We start from the raw sequence: 20,136 nt of genomic DNA, 5'->3' as shown, positions 1-20,136 counted from the left end.
TAATCGCATTTTATAAGTCACCTGCATAATAATTCTTAGTTGTGATATTTGTGCGGTAAAGCACTGAATACCTGTAGATAAGCATAATTCATAGTTTATTCTTATTAAAACAACTCAAAGATGATAATGTAACATTACAAAATTTTTGTTATGGCTGCTAAATGTCTTATTGGAGAAAATATTCTTCATCTTCTTCTTTAGGTGCCGTGTCCGTATTCAGACGTTGACCGTCATCATGTTTACAATTTCCCTTTTCTATCACTTCTTAAGTTTATATACCTACTGGCGTTGTATTACTTTTCCCTATTGTAAAATGCTGAAAACATAAAATATGTGATTTATGTAAGATGGTTCACCACCACATTCTAGAGAGAAGGCAGTGAGAACATACTTAAATATAACTTTTCTGAACGTTGGATTGGTCGTGGCAGTCATATTTCTTGGCAATGAGGTGAGATATTGATATAATTATTTAATTTATAAAAAATCTCAAAAGAACACTTATTCATTACGTAAATTGTTTACCCATTTTTATTAGGACAATTAGAAACTAAAGCACAGCTATTGAATAACATATATGTGTCTTGTTTCATAATACTTTTGCTACCAATCTAACCTTAAAGACTCAGCATTTTTACAAAAACCTCATAACATTGGCCTAATAACCGATATTGTTATAGATATAGTAAACACACAGGCAATTTAGTTTAGCATAATATTAGTTCGTTAGTTAATCATAATAGTCCATTTGCTCGAGATATAATTATAGTTACTCGTAAGCTGTAACGTAATCATATAAATAAGTAATGTCATCCATAGGTTATTCCATGTGTATATAAGTAACCATTGAATGAGATACATCACAGTTTAATACATTATTTAACTTCTGCTACAAATAAGATGTAGTTCCATAATATACCATAAGATTTGGATATGTATCCAAAAGAATATATTCATCCATTATATATTATAGCCACCACGTAGCCCAGAATTTAATCCGCTTGATTTTGATGTATGGGGCGTATTAAAACAACGTGTCTATAAGAATCCCATAAACATTCGCAACCAACTATGGGAAGAAATAAATATTGCAGCAGTTTCTTTTGAACCAATGATGCTATTTAATATGAGACGATCTTTTATGGAATATACTGACAAATGAATTAAGGAAAGTGGTGGATATATCGAACACTTATTTTAACAAAAAGTTATGTTATTTAGTTTAACTATTTCTTAATTTGGTTTGTAAACAAAATGTTTTGATTATTCCTTTAATTTAACATAAAACGTAAAATGTTTGATGTAAAATCCTATTATTCTGTTTTTTTTTTGTCAAATCCTCTTATGAATTATCTTGCTGATATATTTATTTTATTTAATATTTCGTTAACTATTAACTTTAGTTAAAGGTATTTTATACCAAAATTTAGATTTATTAATGTTTTTGACTATTTTTCCTTCGTTGCCTGGAGTAATTGCCTTAAATCAGAATTATGCAGCTGATTTGTAAAATGCGATTAACTCGAAAACTGTTGAGTTTTGAAGTTATTAAAGGTATACCTTTTTTTTAAGTAATGTATCTTTAATATTTTTGTCACCAATACAGGTAACTCAAAGAGCAAAAAAGTTAAGTGCAAATGTATGCCACGTATGTACCGTATGTGGGGCGCTCTATTAGCTACATCAAAGTGCGCATCAAATTATAATTTCTCATATTTAAAAGTACCCAGTTGTAAATTTTTATGCATAAATGTTTACAAACATGAAAGTTATAGCGAAAAATGAAATTTTAAATATGCACTTTAAACCCTGTATCATTCTTAATATCAATATTTTATTAAAGCACTTAGAATCTACTGTTTCTTTTTGTACAATTATTTAAGGACCACCCTGTATATATATTTATATACATATTTGTATATATATATATATATATATATATATATATATATATATATATTTATATATTTTTTTACATACAAATATAATTATTATAGTTATAATTTAGGGTTGAAAAAAGCTGACCATATTCACTTCAGTGTTTTTTAATTTTATCGAAACTCCTTATGCCCTTCATATGCATCGAAGGCATGTTCTTCGTTTCTATTCTGTTCTTTTCATTTCTTTCGGTCTTTTCAAAGTTCTTTTATCTATTTATTTATGTCTATAATGTATTTGTTTATGTATGTATGTGTATGATGACGTTTTGTCTTTTACAATTTCTCTGGTCAATCAATCTGGTCTATAAATTTGACTATAGCGACATGAAATTATCAACAAACGGTAAATTATAATTGCTGAAAGCGATAAATGAGTAATAAAATAAAAATGGTTTGGATGCAGCTTAACTGAAGTCTTTCGGACTTCAAAAGTTAGAATAGCAGTGATGATTGCCAACTTTCGTCGCTGAGACAGCACGTAAAAAAAAAGAATATAAAAATAAAAACGTTAAGTGCCCTTAAAATAATTAAGATATTTTAACTCAAGATATCATAGCCTTCTTTCTTGACGTTCTGCTTTTGTACCGCCTACTGGTTGGACTGCCTCTTCTCGGACCTTAGATTTTTCTCTAATGGACTCCTTGACATCTTTTTCTGTAGGTACTTATTTTCTAGCATCGTACCTATTATCTTTGGTCGACGTAGTAACCACCTGGCAAATTGCTGATCAGATGGTCGATCAGCCTATGTGTATTTCTATACATCTTGAGAAATATAGTATATAGATCATGAAGAAGTATCTTGTCCTGTTCTGTCACCTGCCTTAGTGATGTCTACTGGAGCTTTTCCTGGATAGTTGCCTTTAAAACTCTATCCTCCCAAGATGCACCGTGAATGAGTCGATAACACGACGTCTCAGTCCTCTTTAGTTTTCTCCAGTTGGTTTCTGTCGTTAAACTCCATACTGGAACTGCATATAACATCACCGACCTAACGTAGGCCTGGTATAATTTGATCTTCTTGGCTTTTATTAGGGGACTTGTCCTGAAAATACAAGGTTATATTAGTTTTCTAGCTACATTTGCATTTACCTTGGTCTCTTGAACGTGTTTTGTGAAGTCTAGTTTCCTGTCGAGTGGACTCCTAGGTACTTGGCTGATGGTTTCGAGTGGATGATATTATTCTTAATTTTCCATTTTCTGTGAATTTTGTGATCCTCTCCAGGTGGTTTTCTAACGTCTGAACTATCTTTCTGTCGTCTTTTCCTGATGTGTAGATTGCTGTGACGTCTGCATAAAGTGTTGTATTGGTTCTTGCATCTGTTGGTAGATCTGACACAAAAATGTTGTATAAAATGGGCGATAGGATACTGCCATGAGGCATTTCTTCTCGAACATCTTGCATCCTGGACGTCTTTGGTCTGTTGAAACTTGAAAGGTTTCTTTTAGTTAAATATGAATCACATATATTAACTAAATAATTTGGCAATCTAGCTCTGTCCATCTTGTGTATGAGGGTTTTTTTCCAGACTGTGTCGTACGCCTTTTTGATGTCGAATATGGTCATTCCAGTTTTATGGTTTCTGTTAAGCAGATCTTCGTATCGCTAATAACTCTTGCGAGCTGTAGTTCGCCGTTTCTTCTTCTTCTGAATCCGAATTGGTCTTCTTGGACGACTTTTCTTCTTTCTGCTTATTTTATCAGTCTTCTGTAAGTAATTTTTAATATTTTTCCTATTGATTCTAGGAGAGATATTGGCCTGTAGTTTTCCGGTCTTTTTCCGTCTTTCTTTGGTTTTAGTAGACAAATGATTTTTGCATGTTTCCAGTTGTTCGGAAAATGCGCTTTTTCTAGGCAACATCTGAAATTGTAGTATAGTTGCACAATCATTTCCTTCGGCAGTTTCTTGAGTACGATATTTTGGATGTATTCCGATTCTGGTGCTCCGTTTTCTTTTAGTCTCCTGATAATTTTAGCAACTTATGTTGGATTTAGGTGGTCTTCTTTCTCTACTAAAAATTCGTTCCTTCTTCTTATTTATTCGTAGGGGTTGTTGACTTCTTGCATGGATGATCCGTCCGACATATTTTGATTGTGCCTGTGTGTTGCTGCCATTCTTCTTGCGATTGCATCCACTTTATGTTAAGTATCGTAGTGTGTTCCTTCATTGTCGAATATGGGTGGCATCTTCTGTTTTGTTCTCTTCTTGGCTTTTAATATTCTTCATACGTTTCCGTGGTTTTCTTCTGCTTTCCTGATGTGATATTTGTCCTCTGTGATGCCTCTGAGTCTTGTCCTTATTTATTAGGATAGTTCATCTCCTTATATCTTGAATTCCTGTCTTCTATTCCTTTGTAGGCTCTTCTGGTCCTGTTTTGTTCCTTTATTATTTCCCTTAGCTCGTTCGGAATAATACGTCCTGTGTTGTTTTTGTTAAATTCTTCTTGTGATTTCTTCTACTTTTCTTTCTACTTCTTCTGTAGATTCGAATTCTCTCTTCATTTTCATTTTGTTCAGCTGTCGTCTATAGTTTGGCCAGTAAGCATCTTTCTACAGTTTCGATCGTTGTAAGATCGATTCTTAAGGTCAGAATTCTCGTCACTGGTTGGTGGTCGGAACTGCATTCGTAGTATGTTATTATATCTTTCATAATAACATCTTTGGTGACGAATATGTCTAACGTTGAGTCGTTTTGCCTTGGATTTGGATTGATTCTTGTTGGATCGTCTGGTGCGAATATCATCCTTGTCATCTTTGTCTGTCCTCGCAGTATCTCAGAAGTACTTCTCCTGGTCGTGTGATGTCGACACAGCCCAGTATGACGTTTTCTTCGGAGTTCATCATTGCGTCTATTTCTTCAGGGCTAGATTGTCTTGACATTTCCTGTAAATAGCAAAACTATAAGCATTATTAATTTTAATACCTACATTTTTACAACTTTGTGCATTTAATACCACCTTATTCCAATCGATGTTATTCTTAACGTATATAGCTACTTCTCTTTTATTAGAAATATCTCTCTTACCAAATCCCTCGTAGTTAGTGATCCTTAGAAGTTATGTTCCTGTCATGTACCATGTCTCTGATAAACAGATGATATCTAGACATTGCTTGATCACTACTGTTCGTAGCTCGTTCAGACTTATCCTTAGAGAGGATATGTTAAATTGAAGAATCTTTAGTCTTTTTAGCACCTTAGAGTTCTTCGTATTTCATGAAGATCATAGCCTGTTCGCTTCGCTAAAGTTCTTTGCCTTAAGCAGTTCTTCCTTTATTCCTTAAAAGGGTGACAGCACCTTCTTTACATTGACGATTTTATTAATCTCCGCCCATGAAGATTTGATAGTGGCAGATCCGCTTGGCTGGCTGCTTTCCTGGTTTAGCTGAGGTCCTCTTGCTGACTTTGCATATGACAGTCAGCTAGTCGTTGTCCTGAATGTGGAAGAGTGGGGGATGCTGTTACTTTGTGCTGGATTGTTCCTTGGATTTTTGTTGGCCTACCTATCTAAGTATTCAATGGGTCTTTTGCACATCCCGTAGTTGAAGCATAAGTCTGAAGCAATATTAACTGAAAAGCCTACGTATTGGCCTACAGACCCTATACCTAGCCCTAGGCTAAATAAATGTATTGTCAAAATATTATAGCCAACATATGGACTAAAGCATTAATGAGGATAGTGCTTACGTCTTATAAAGTCTTCCCAGATATACTAAGGATTTGGAGTCGATAAAAGCACCATTGGCTTATTTGTAGAATTAATTATGGAATATGAAATAAGTGTTGGAGGTATAATGTTCAATAAAAAATAAGTGGTCTTAAGCTTCAAGGTCATGGACATCTATTTTGAGAATGATTTCCGAAGTGAAAATTGAAACGTCAAAATAAACCTATTATAAACTAAAAATTGTGGTTAATTCCTATTAAGATAGTAAATAACTGAACCATTTGGAAATAAAATTCTTATTTATCAAGATATAATTTTAAAATCTGAATTTGGCTGTCCCAAAATTTATTTAATTATAAAATAACACATTTTTTTTTATTTTAGATTACAATAACTATAATGATCATTCAGCGAATGAATTCTTTGAAACGGAACCTAACCTTAGACCTGGGATTCAGATATTTAATCTAAAGAAAGATTTTGGCAAGAAAACCGCTGTAAGAAACCTAAGCTTAAATATGTTTGAAAATCAAATCACAGTTTTGTTAGGTCATAATGGAGCGGGAAAAACTACAACGATGTCCATGTTAACAGGTAAGTCATACACATTTACATAACTTGATTATTTACGGGTATCTTTTCTTTCAAATTATTTATTACTTGATCAGGTCATTTAAAAAAATATACACTGCTGAACTAAAAATCACTTAAATTTACTTAGCTTTAAGTTATATAAATATATATATATATATATATATATATATATATATATATATATATATATATATATATATATATATATATATATATATATATATATATGCTGTCACTATTTTTCCGGGTTTGACTCCGCGTTGTAAAATGCTGGTTTTCTTGAAAACCATTGTTGTGGCGACGTTTCGGCAAGGTCTCACTTGCCATTCTCAAGCCTGGTGGAACTACTTCTCGTCGTTACTCGATTAGTACTTATCATGGTCAAAATTCGTAGTGAATTTAGTTTCTAGTACTCCAAACGGATTAAAGAAATAAAACATAATGACGGTATTAGATTTTTTTTTCGATACAGGGCAGTGGCAAGCCGCTTATACGTATTTCAATCTCTTTAGGTCTCCTCCGAGCGGTATAGCCACTGCTCTGAATCAAAACAAAATCTATCCCATCGTAGACCAATAGTTATCAAAATAACTATTTACGGATGTAACTACGCTATATATATATTTAGGGATTCTACAGTATTCACTGCCTTCCCTCGCTCAACCGTTTCCGTCTCTCTCTGTTGTTCCATTCTCCATCGTTTAGTCCTCTCTTACTCTTCCTATGGGGCTCCATTCCGTTATTCTCTTTATCCATCTGCTGTCGCTAGTTCTTCTTACATGTCCATACCACTTTAGTCTTTTTTGTTCTATATGTAACTACGCTATCTAATAACAAAAAGAGAAATCATACGATTTCTACCTGGCAAAACCGAATTCGGATTCGGATTCGGAAGAGATTTTTTTTATGTCTGGAGGTAGAGTAGACTTATTTATAATGGATTTGGTCGTTTTTTCTAAATAGGTAGTAGGATCGTTTGAGAAGTGGTTGTATTCTGTAAAATTAAGAAGTTCGAATATTTTGTCGAAATAATTAGAAGAGTTGAGAATGACGGTGGCATTACATTGTATAACAATTTCAGGGTTGTTATAAAGTTCTTTGAGGGCAAGTCTTTCTGAATGACTGATATTTGGTAGGAAGGAAGATGAGAAATAGCTTATTCAGTTTGACAAATAATTTACTCAGTTAAGATGGAAAGAGGAGTGACAAAGAAATTAAAGCCTTTTGACTGAGCTTCGGTAGTTAAATTGGATGTGTGATTCTATGTGACTTGGAAATTGCAAACAACAAGAAGGTTGTTGATTCGAAATGGGCTGTGGATTTTACTGACAGATAGATTGGTCTAGTTTGCGTTTCTGGGTTTAGATTATGTTGTCAACAATGTATTGTCTTTTTTATTGAGAAAGACGATCGAAAGTATTCTATAATAATATTAAAAGAGTGAGTGTCAATCTGAGTACTATAAATCAGTTCGCTATGGGTTTTTGCTTAGACAAGTTGACGTGTTGGAATGCAATTTTTAGATGTCAGTTCATTTATCAAATTAATTTCGAATGGAGTTTTATTGTTTGTATTGTCTTTGTCATCGGGTCATGTATTTATCGAAAAATCCTAGCCTTATCAATTTATTTCTCTTCCTGCATTTAAGATATCTTTTCTTTATTTTTCACTTTCTTCACATTAATTTATTGTAAATTAAATTTACAGGAATGATAAGCCCAACAAATGGCACTGCAATAATTAATGGGCATGATATTCGGTCAGACATTGGGGGAGTCAGAAACAGCTTGGGTCTTTGTCCACAACACAACATCATTTTCGACGAGCTTACTGTCGAAGAGCACTTGTATTTCTTTAGTAAGCTAAAAGGTTTGTCTAAAGGCAAAATAAAAGCAGAAATAGATAAATACGTCAAGCTACTTGATTTGGAACCAAAAAGGAGAGAGAAGTCCAGTACTCTATCAGGTGGAATGAAAAGAAAACTTTGCGTTGGAATGGCCTTGTGTGGAAGTTCAAAAGTTGTTATGTTGGATGAACCTACTGCTGGAATGGATCCATCGGCGAGAAGAGTCTTGTGGGAGTTATTACAGAAACAAAAAGAAGGCAAGTAAAACAAATTTAAATATATTTATTTTATTAATTTAACATAATTTACCATTTTGATTTATCATTGTAGATCGAACGATATTGCTTAGTACCCATTTTATGGACGAAGCCGATCTTTTGGGAGATAGAATAGCAATTATGGCTGGTGGAGAGTTGCAATGCTGTGGATCCAGCTTCTTCTTGAAGAAAAAATACGGTGCAGGATACAGTCTTATTATGGATAAAGCAAAAACTTGTAATCCACATAAAGTTACAGAGCTACTGAAAAAGTTTATACCAGAGATAGAGGTAAGATGTTTAATAGAAAATATAAAGCATTTATAATAATAATATATAATAATCATATGTAATAATAATACATAATAAGAGAAGCGTAATAGAACTTTAAAGGACAAGAGTAGATTTTTCAAACTACTATCAACAAATAAAAAAGTATGTGTATATAAAGACACATACTTTTATATTATATTATTATTTATATATTATATGTATTATAAAGACACTTACACTAAAAAGTATGTATATATTATATACACGAAATAAAAAGAACACACGGTATCTATGGAATCAAAATATTAATCATGCAAAATATATTAATAACACCAAACTTTTCTTAATTAATAATTAATTATCAAAAGTTTATTTTATTTAAAAGTAAACTAAAATATGAGAATTCGCTGATTCATAAAACTTATATTTATTTATAAACTTTTTAATTTGTCATTAAAGCAAATCTTAGTATATTAACAAAAAATGTTTACTTAGAAAAGTTTAACAAAACTACTTTCTTCACTGGCTCATTAATTCTTTTTAAATTATTAAAAATATGTGTTACCTTGGAATTGGATACAAAAAACACTGTCCCACACAAACTTCAAACTATATAGATCCGACCCATGGGAAACACAAAATAAAAGCTGACATACACCAAAACTGGGCCTCAGAATATCCCAGATGATAACTATATGATTCTTTAAAACTCGGCTGCTTATTTTTCAATCAAAACCAAGTAGTCCTCAGACCACTTAGTCCTTAGAAACGCTGTTATCATATCATTTGACACGGAATATAGCAACAAACCTGTGATTATCTCACTTTACACAGACTGCCAAATACCATTTTAAGCTAAAATCATCTTATCAAAACTCATCGAATTTTTTTCGGTTTTTAAAACTCTCTGCGATGTTTCTCCGTTCAGATCCCAAGTTGTTCTCTTTGACTTAAACAATGAAATTTACTGCTTTGGCAGCCAGTTTACCAAGTAGTCTTCTCATCCTTCCAGAGTAAGAAGTGGAAAGACTCATATTTATTTGCATCATAAATATCTAGGCGAAGTCAAAATAAAAAGAAAAATCAATTTGTATTAATATAAACAGACTAAAAATGTTTATCTTATCAATCATGTTTATATATTTATATATGATAGTTCTGAAAGATTAGTTTTTTTTACACCAGCCCTGACTTTTCAGCTTTGTCCAAACAATAATTAAAAATTAGGATATTTTGTTTTATCATCTTGCTACCCAAGGAGACAGTTTACTTTTTTAAATAAATACCCACTGATATTCTTTATAATATATTTTTGCATTCTAGTCATATTGTTTGATATTCCTCTTTCATTCTTGTAGAATGCGTTATCTAAAAGAACACATTACAAACTACGTTTTAAACTGTCGATTAAAAGGCGTGTATTTTGTCACTTATTTTTTGCAGCTGCCTTCTTATGTGGTTACACAAAACAAGGTCATTTTCTTGAGATTAAAAAGGTTGTAGATCTCTAGCCTTTTACGGCAAAATGTAATATTAGTGGCTGGATATAGTATATTATTCTTTTAATCTTTTTTTTGTATTATTCTTCTTCTATTTTCTTGTTAGGCAATTCTGCCAGGTTTTGTTTTCTTAGATTATGCTTTCGCAGTATATCGTCTCTTTATCTTTTTCGTGGTCTTCCCACACCTCTTCACAGTGGCGATTTATCTCTTGCTATCTTTTAATACTCGATCATCTGTCATTCTGCTTATATGGTTGCTTATATGATTGCCAAAGTACTAAAAGATGGAAAAGAAAACCTTGTAGGGAATTTTGGACTTGGAAAACGTAATGACAAGGTAGACCGTTTTGTAGAATTCTGCGTAGAGAGCAATTTATGTGTGACAAATACATTCTTCAAACTACTCATGCGTTGTTTATATACTTAGAAGTCACCTGCAGATACTACAGAGAAGATTATAAGAAATCAGATCGATTATATAACAATTACCGAAAGGTACCGGTAACTAAAACACTACCTGGAGCCGATGTCCCCTCAGATCATAACTTGTTAATCAGTCACATAAAACTTAAACTTAAAAAAGTAAAACGCCAACAACCGACTAACTGACTGACTAACTGACTAATAGACACTGCCTGTATTCGAAATAATAGTCATTAAATTAGAGACGAGAGAGAAAAGAAGTTCGAAAAATCGGAAGAAACACGTAAAGTCGAAGACCACTGGAATCACGTCAAAACCATTATGCAAGAAACTACTAAAAAGTATAAAACTATTAATAAGCGCAAATAACAATGGACGACTGATAAAATATTAGGACTAATGGAAAGCAAACGGAAACAGAAAAATAAAAACATTGAAGAATACAATAAAATCCATGAAGAAATCAATAGGAAAATCCGGGATGCAAAAGTAAAATGGTATAGCAACAAATGTCTTGAAATAGCAGAACTGCAGAAAAAGAATGACACGTTTAATATGTCCAAAAATGTGAAAAAAATAACTGGAGCATATAGATCAATTTGGTGGCATCTGTGAAAATGGTGTTTGGAGAAGGAGGTACAACTACGAGATATATCACAGATATAAACATATATTTGGTGGTAAAGACGTAGTATCCTTTATAAAAATAGGAAGACTAAGATGGGCAGGACATCTGGCAAGATCACAGCAGAACAACCCTCCTAGAAGAATCCTTATGTCACAACCTGTGGGAAGTAGAAAAAGGGGTAGACCAAAACTCAGATGGAGGGATGGTGTAGATGAGGATGGTAGACAAATAGGCGCAGCAAACTGGCAACAGTTGGCAATGGATAGAACTGACTGGCGTAATAGACTTGGGAAGGTCGAGGCTCTTTTATAGGGCTGTAGCACCAATGATGATGATGATAGATCAACTGCAAGTAGTTTACTTGATAAACAAGGAAATATTATAGGCAATAAATAAGGTGAAAGGGGTGGAAAGAATATATTGTGGAGCTGTTTGATGACGATAGAATAGAAATTCAAATCAAAAATATATCGACTGGTCCAAATATAACACTCGATAAAATGGAAAGAGGTATAAAACTATCAAAGAATAGAAAAGCTACCGGTCCAGATGAAATTCCAAACAAAATAATCAAACTACTCGACAATAAGGTAAACATTCTCTTCTAAGCCTCGTCAATAAAATATACGAAACAGGACATATACCAACAGACTGGCTACTGTCAACATTTGTAATGACACCGAAAAAAATAAATGCCAAACAGTGTAGCGATCATCGCACTATCAATCTGATGAGTCATGTACTGAAAATTTTATTAAGAATACTGCACTCGAGAATTAAACAACAACATAGAAGTACAACTAAGTGAAACACAATTTCGTTTCAGAAACAACCTTGGAACCAGAGAAGCACTCTTCAGTTTACAGGTCATGGTTCAAAGATGTAGGGATATCGAACAATCGGTTTATATGTGTTTTATCGACTTCGAAAATGCCTTTGATCAAGTAAACCATGACAAACTTATAGGTGTCTTGCTACAGGTGGGAATTGATGACCGAGACTTCCGTATTATTAAAAATTTGTATTGGCCTCAATGTGCAAAATTACGAATTGGACACATCCTGGCTCCGAAATCTCCGAGAATGGTATCAAGAGACTACGAGTAATTTATTTTGAGCCGCCGTAAATAAAGTTATTTTTGCCTATATGATCGCCAACGTTCGATAATCGGACAGGGTACTGAAAGAAGAAGACATGATTGCACCATTTTCTTTTTCTATTCAGAATCCACTCATCTATCTTTTCCACCATGTATGCTCTACTGCTTTTCGTCACTTCTTTCCCAGAACGCCAAAATAAGGCAAATAAATTATATTCACAAGATTGGAAACGGGTTTTTTGTGATATGGTATGATCCTAATTATTTTGTTATAAAACATTGTGAACAATGAACATGAAACTAATGGTAAACTGATACTTATGATTATATGGTGCACATTAAATATATACCGCCTACGTAGTAATATTCAAACGTTTCGGAAATTTGAATTTTACAATCATAAGATTTTGAATTACCTATAACAAGGTAATTTGGTTTTAATTCTCAGTGCGAAAATGTTAGTTTTTATCTGTAAAACTATTTTTTTATTTTTATCTTTTAATACACCAAACCATATGTAGAAGCATCGCTTGAACAATTCAAACCAACGGACTTAAATAATAGATTTAGTTAGAAAAAAATAAGATGTTCTAATCAATATTCGTAAAAAAAATTTACTTATTGTTCGTAGCTGAGAGCAGATTGTAAACAAAGTGGAGACAAAAAAAACTTTTATTAACCCGGGATAGGTCCTGTTAAGTTACGTTACGCCATAGGTCCCGTGTAGAGATTTTTTCTCACTTTGCAAAAAAAATTACAGTCAGCACAAAAATGCTATTTTCGGGTCCAATTAAATACATTCTTTTTCTTTATATCACAAATTGTCTGATTACAAAATGTAAACTATATAGCTAATTCGAACTACGTTTGGCAGACAAATAAGTAGAAAATAAAATAAGTATAAAGTTTTCGAAGTCAAAATAAGTCAAAAGTAAACAATATTATATTAAGCACAATGTATTAGATTTGTAATATAAGTAACATAAGTTTTTTCGGTAATTTAGAATTTACAAATTTATTATTTATTCAGATGCATCACTCTTAGGAATCAGAATGCAATCACTACACACCAATGTTGTTTTTCCAGGCTGTTCGTTGCATATTGCTTTTGTGCAAGAACTACACGAGTGTTGTGTGTATCTATTTTTCTTGGCAGGACAATATAAGCACTTCATTTTGTTCTTTGAAGTTGTCGGTTGTGAAAATGGATTGATCCTGATCTGTAGAATATCCCGAATTTTTTGCTTTAGGCTAATGGAAAAAGTTGAAATTAAAGACCGTTTTTCTAAACGTGGTTTTATCAACTGTTTTTCTAAGTTTGAAATAACAGTTCTTTTTTCTAATAAGGTGTTAGTATTACTCCTATAAATTATTTGGCCATGTACAGTAGCTATGTTGAGAAGAGTACAAAATAGAGTAAATGGTCATCTGTTACTAATTCTGGTTACATTGTATTCTGACTTCATTCTATCTACAACGTCCACGCCTCCTTTAGTTAAATTACAAAATGTTATCATCTCTGGTTTGTTCTCGCTAGACTCTATATCAATTTAATCGTCATCGTGCATCGTTGATAACGTTTTTGTTTTTTTTTTGGTGTACGAAACTATAGTGCATATAGTGCATATATGCAAACATGCCGCTATGAACTGGTCAAACTTTTACAGTGAGAAAGTCTAAAGATAAACCTCTTTATTTTTTCTTATTGTGCCTATAACAGTAAGTCTGAGGTTCACAAACAGATCATTTGCCAAAGGAATAGATGTAAAATAATTATCCATTGTAATATTTTGACCAGTATTGTAAATGGGTTTAATTAATCTTTTTACAACGCTCGATGCATCATTTTGGAGTACGTAGGAGCCTTCTGGTTGTTTCCCAGCGTAGATCTCCATACTGTGGACATAAAATGTTCGTGCATCAACCAGCGCGTAGATTTTATTGCTATACATCTGAGGTTTATTTGCTATATATTGACGAAAACGGCACTTACCACGAAAATCTTTCAACATCTCGTCGATTGCGACGTATGACCCTGGAGTGTAATATTGAGAACATTTATTTTCAAAGTTTTCAAATAGCTCTCTAATAGGAGCTAAATTATCAACAGCTCTCCTTTCTGGTCTGGTTGGACTATCATCAAAACGAATATCTCGCACAAGGACATGAAAGCGCTTCTGTGTCATAGTGGCAGCAAAATATGCAGGTGCTGTTCCATCGTTCGCCCACAATTCATGAGTGCTCAAATACTGCCCCTTTTTTATTCCAGCCAAATATAAAAGCATAATAAAAGCACATATTACATAGAAATCTGTTACCGGACAATATTTTTTTCAGTTTATACGATTTCCGCATAACCGCAAGTTGTTTATTTGTATTTTGTACGATATTTTCTAGAGCAATATCAGGAAAAAAGAGTTTCCAACAGTCCAAAACAGTACAGTACTTTGATGCTACTGCTTTTACACCTGGAAGTTAAATAACAATATTTTGTCTTTTTGTTTTTGACACAGGTTTTGTCATTTTATGTTTCAACCAAACTGTTCCATCTTTGCCAATAAATTGAGGAAATTTTGAGGGAACTGTAGTTATTGCTATAAGTTCGTCAATTGCACATAATTCAAAATTCTCATCGTTTTCTGACTGCTCCGTGTCCATCTAATGAATGATATTATGTGTATAAGAAACGTCATTTTCTGAGTCAGAATATTCTGATATAGGTTCTGCTTCTACTTTTTCGTAACACTTTAAAAGTTAATTCCCGGTTTTAATGTCGAAAATATCCATTCTGAAAAAAAAAATTATTAATACTATAAGCATAGATTATATTGAAAACAAATATCATATTCATAAAACAACAAATAAATAAAATAAAAAGTATGTTAAATATAATAATAATTGTTATTATCAAGTATTCTTAGAAATTTTACTTAAAATCTTACCTATTTTTGTCTTCAATCAGTTTTTTGTGACAAATCGTTTACTTAACAAATTTACGTATGCAAAGAGCCCTTTGTAGAGATTTTTTCTCACCGTCCGTTATCCACTACATATCGATAGGCACTAAACAATAACGGTCGTATTCCCACTACTCAAAATGTTACAAGCCTAATCTTAGAAACGTACCTTAGGCATTGCTGAAGGCCCAAGACGTTAAAAAAATTATTATCAAAATCATAGCAAGAAATAGTAAAAAGTGAGATTTTTTTTACCATGGAGCCGATCCCGGGAATACAATCTATTTCAAAAGAACTAAACCTCAGAAAAAAAATTACATATACAGTTAAACTGAGCGCCATAAGTCTTCGAAATGGAATACTTTGCAATCGCAAATGTACAAAAAAAATCACACCAAAAATTTTACATAGCATAGATACAATTTTAAAATTTTTATTTTTTTTAGATTCATAGCAATGTTGGAAGTGAACTAACGTACTTGTTATCTGAAAATAACGCTCCTGTATTCGAAGCACTGTTAAAACAAATAGAAAAAGAGTCATATGAACTTGGAATCAGAAGTTATGGTATTTCTTTAACGACTATGGAAGAAGTGTTTATGAAGTAAGTTCAGTAGTAGTTATTCTCTTTTAATTGATATCTAATCGGTAAAAATTGTTTTGTAAGTTAAAAGTCAGTGAGAAAAAGGTTTTTATGTTACATTACTGAATTATAGATAACCATTCTCTAGTTTTTCTATTACCCAAAAGTAGATATTTCAAACAGGTTCGATACGATATGCAAGATTAACAAAACGTGTGAATGAGTGGTGTACAATTTGACAAATAATATTGAGACGTAGAGAATAAATCCGTGAACCACGGGACATATGCCATTCTCCTCATCAAGCAAGATGTGCATATCCGAATATACGAGTATATCTCTATTATAATTAAGTATATATATATATATATATATATATATATATATATATATATATATATACTTAATATAAGTTTACTATATATATATATATATATATATATATATATATATATAGTAAACTCTTAAATATTGGGGAAATCTGCAAGAAATACTCTAATGTGTATCAATTGTTTCGCCGAACGTTTTCGCCAAAGAGAATTAATTTGGCTTCTTCAGGGCTGAAAGAGAATAAATTATAATTAGCTACCATATATTATCTATTAAAACATTATTGATCTTACCGTAACTTAGAATTGTAGAGTTAGAATATTAAAAAACTTTGCTAGTAACATAGTGGTGTTTTTTGTTACTATGTGCAAAAAAAGTTTTTTATAAGGATTGAAATGTATGGCAGCTATGAACTTGACACGCAAAGGCTTACCCAAGGTTAATCGAAAAACCCAATGCAACTACATTTAAAAGGAGGTAATTCTTTGAATTGTCGGCAATAACTAAATTTTTGATTTTTAGATAGTTAAAAGTGAGGTTCTGTTTAAGCCAGAACGCAAGCGCTGACAACTTCATTAGTTCGTATGAATCTTTATGTCGTTAAGGTTCATTGGTAAAAAACGAATGAATTTAAATCCCAGTAAAGGGAAATATTATTTTGATTTTCTTTATTAAATATATTATATTGTTCATGTATTATTGAATCTTATTGAGACGTATCTAAGAAAAGCAAGGGAATGTTATATATTTTTTGTTAATGAAAATTAATTATAAAGGTATGTTAGTTGTTAATGGATATATCAGTCAAGTTAGTTATCTGTGATATAGTATTGTTCTTGGTATCTGATTTAAGTAACAGGTGGTATATATCGCTTAGATTCTTGATGTCACTCTTAACATTAATGGAGAAATCGTTAAGGAAAATATAAGACATTTCAATGAACTCTCTTTTAGATTTATTGTTCTCACGGTGGAGAATTGTGGTGTTAGTATAGTCCATGAGATGACCAGTGGAATGGACATGTTTGGCTAATGCACAACGGTCAGGGTGAAGTCGAGAATCACTTTTGTGTAGTGTAATACGTGATTTCAATAATTGAGATGTTTGACCGATGTAGGAATTGTTGCAAGAGAGACATGGAATGTTGTAGACAATATTACTAAGCCTATCTATGGGAGTCTTATCTTTTATCTTAGAATAAAGATTATTAATTGTTAGGGCTGATCTACAAGCCACATTAAGTTTAATGTTGTTATTATTATTGCCAAAGCTATTTTCAACACTTTTCAGAATCCTTGTTAACCCCGGAGTGATATCTCTGAAATATGGTAATGAAAAATATTTGTTTATAGGAGTATCCGAGACTGGGTTCCCACTTAAGACATCAGGATCAGCATTGTTAGTCGCGAAGGAAGGTGAAATATCTTCGTCATGGATAGTATTAAACAAAATCTTATTAACTAATGGTGTTGGATAAGCGTTTGAAATAAAAAGTTTCTGTAGGATTTGTAGGTTTTTTGTATGAAATGAAGGATCTGATAGTTTTGTTACTCTATTTTTCATCTGTTTGATTAAGTTGACTTTGGTAGAATTATTATGGTATGAGTTGTAGTTAAGGTATCTACCAGAATGGGTCGGTTTTTGATACCAATCTATTTTGATGTTGTTGGTTTCCCTGATCATCCTTATGTCGAGAAAGGGGACGGACCAATTACCCTCTTCCCTCTCTATAGTGAACTGGATGTAGGGGTCATAACCATTAAAAGTGTTTAATAGTTCATCTACCTTGTCATTGGGTATAGCCAAAATGATATCATCAACATATTTTTTAATAAATGGAATATTAAAGGATAGTAAAGGAATGACTGAGTCTAATACATAATCCATAACGTAATTTGTAATGATAGGAGAAATCTTAGCTCCCATAGGGGTACCGAAAGTTTGTTGATAGAATTTATCATTAAATGAGAAGTAAGTGTTGTTAAAGAGGAATTCGACGATGCTGATGAATCTGTCGTAAGATTCATATATATATATATATATATATATATATATATATATATATATATATATATATATATATATATATATATATATATATATATATATATATATATAAATGTGCACTCGTAAGTGAATGGGATATTTTCGGTCAATTTGGAGATAAAAAAGACAAGAGTTGTGCTACTTTATCTATTTATTGAAGACGTTTCATATTTATTATATTATATATATGTATATATAACATAATATATAATATATATATATATATATATATATATATATATATATATAATATAATATATAATATATATATATATATATATATATATATTTATATATACAGTTTAGGTAAAAGTTTGTGGCCAGTATGGACCTTACGTGAGATGGAGTGAGAAACACCTGTTTAAAAAGAGAGAGGTATATTAGGTCCGCCCTTTATATCGTCAAAAATTTATTAGTGGAAATAATAAAAGAGCGGAAGTTCAACGTTGCCAAACTTATTGGTTTTATTTGACCTGTTGTCTTTCTAGCATTTGAACAATGTTCTAAGATAATCAAATTTGGGCGAATTGATTTAAATGGCAGCTTACTATTTTTTATTGGGAATTAGAAATCTAAAAATCAAAATAAGCTTGTTTTAAAGTCACATTGTGCCTTATTCCCAATGAAAATAATAAACTGCATTATGACGCCAGAATAAAAAAGCTTTGTACCAAATTATTTGGGAACGTCGGGTCGTCAAAGATGAGCAAGATGAATGCAAGAAGATGAGCGAATCGAACGTTGTTCAGTCACCCATTGACAATAGACAATCGTTGATGACTTCATTTAATGAACAACATAAATTTAATTCTGATTTATGCGAGGCGATGATTTGTGCAAACATACCTTTAAAAAAAATGATGAATCCTATTTTCTTTTTGGAAACATATGTCAAGAAAAGTTTACGATGAAAGTGCACTGAGAAAAAGTTACGGACCTCATATCTACAACGATACCATAAACAAAATCAAGAAGATAGTGGAAAATTGATACATTTATTTTATTGTAGATGAAACTACAGATTCTTGTGGAGCTTACATTATAAGTTTATTAGTAGGACCTGTGGGCGAAGACAATGCTGGTATTATAAAGGCACAAAATATTGTTAAAAAAACTTCATTGGCAAATAAGCTAACTTTTATCTAGTCGCAATATAGTTTTATAGTGAAAACCAAAAATAATTTAGAAAAGCGGAAAATGCCTATACCTACAGAATCCGTCGAAATAGAAACTTAAAAGCAAACAAGTTCCCGGTATAATCGATATTTAAGTGAAAAAGAAATATGTACTCGTTCTAGTAAAAAATAATGGCTTTAAAACTTTGCAGGGCATTTACGAACTTGTTAATGGAAATTTTGAAATTGATTTTGGTGTAGATTTTTCGTCTTTAACGTCTTTAAAAGTTATTTTAAATACACCCAAATTACCTTTGTTGATGTTAAAAGAACTTTTTTTAAGTTGGAAAAACACATTGTAGTTAATTATAATCAAAGATATTTATGTTTATGATTTTTTAACAAAAAAATTAACAATAACATCTAAAAAATTAAGGGTACGTGTACGGAGAAGCCTTTGCCAATACTGTTATACATAAAACATATTTATTTTATTTTTATTATTTATATTTTTATTATTTAGTATTCAAAACATTCGGGATGGAGATGAATTTTACATTTTTTGCATAAATATATAGTATGGCTTATGCATAACCAACATTTTTTTGGTGCACTTGTATCGTGCCTTCTAATCAAATGACCAATATTGTCAAATCTTACATAGTCAGACAAACTATATTTGGAGGGACGTCCACAACCCGAATGAGCAGCCACTTCTGTGTTTACTATTTTAGCACAACGTTCAACTTTCATAAGTGATACTGCTAGAAGTGTTCGAAATTGTAATTGTGACATTTTACTATCATTTTCAATATTGTAAATCTTCCAGCTATTTACCACTGTGCTCAATCAATAAGATTCATAAATAGAGACCACCAC

The 20,136-nt window shown here is 31.9% G+C and overlaps 1 protein-coding gene across 6 annotated transcripts in view; it reads left to right on the top strand.

The window, feature by feature from the left end:
• Positions 1-20,136, top strand: part of LOC140450216 (phospholipid-transporting ATPase ABCA3-like) — a 314,982-nt gene that overhangs the window by 230,715 nt on the left and 64,131 nt on the right. For all 6 annotated transcript variants that reach the window (XM_072543703.1, XM_072543702.1, XM_072543699.1 and 3 more), the window contains 4 exons: positions 5,989-6,198; positions 7,906-8,301; positions 8,375-8,592; positions 15,629-15,786. In XM_072543703.1, the coding sequence (XP_072399804.1) occupies positions 5,989-6,198; positions 7,906-8,301; positions 8,375-8,592; positions 15,629-15,786 (982 nt within the window). The remainder of the gene's footprint in view (positions 1-5,988; positions 6,199-7,905; positions 8,302-8,374; positions 8,593-15,628; positions 15,787-20,136) is intronic.

This window comes from Diabrotica undecimpunctata, chromosome 9 (assembly GCF_040954645.1).
Source record: "Diabrotica undecimpunctata isolate CICGRU chromosome 9, icDiaUnde3, whole genome shotgun sequence".
Lineage (NCBI taxonomy): Eukaryota > Metazoa > Arthropoda > Insecta > Coleoptera > Chrysomelidae > Diabrotica > Diabrotica undecimpunctata.
This window is presented reverse-complemented; position numbering and strand designations above follow the sequence as displayed.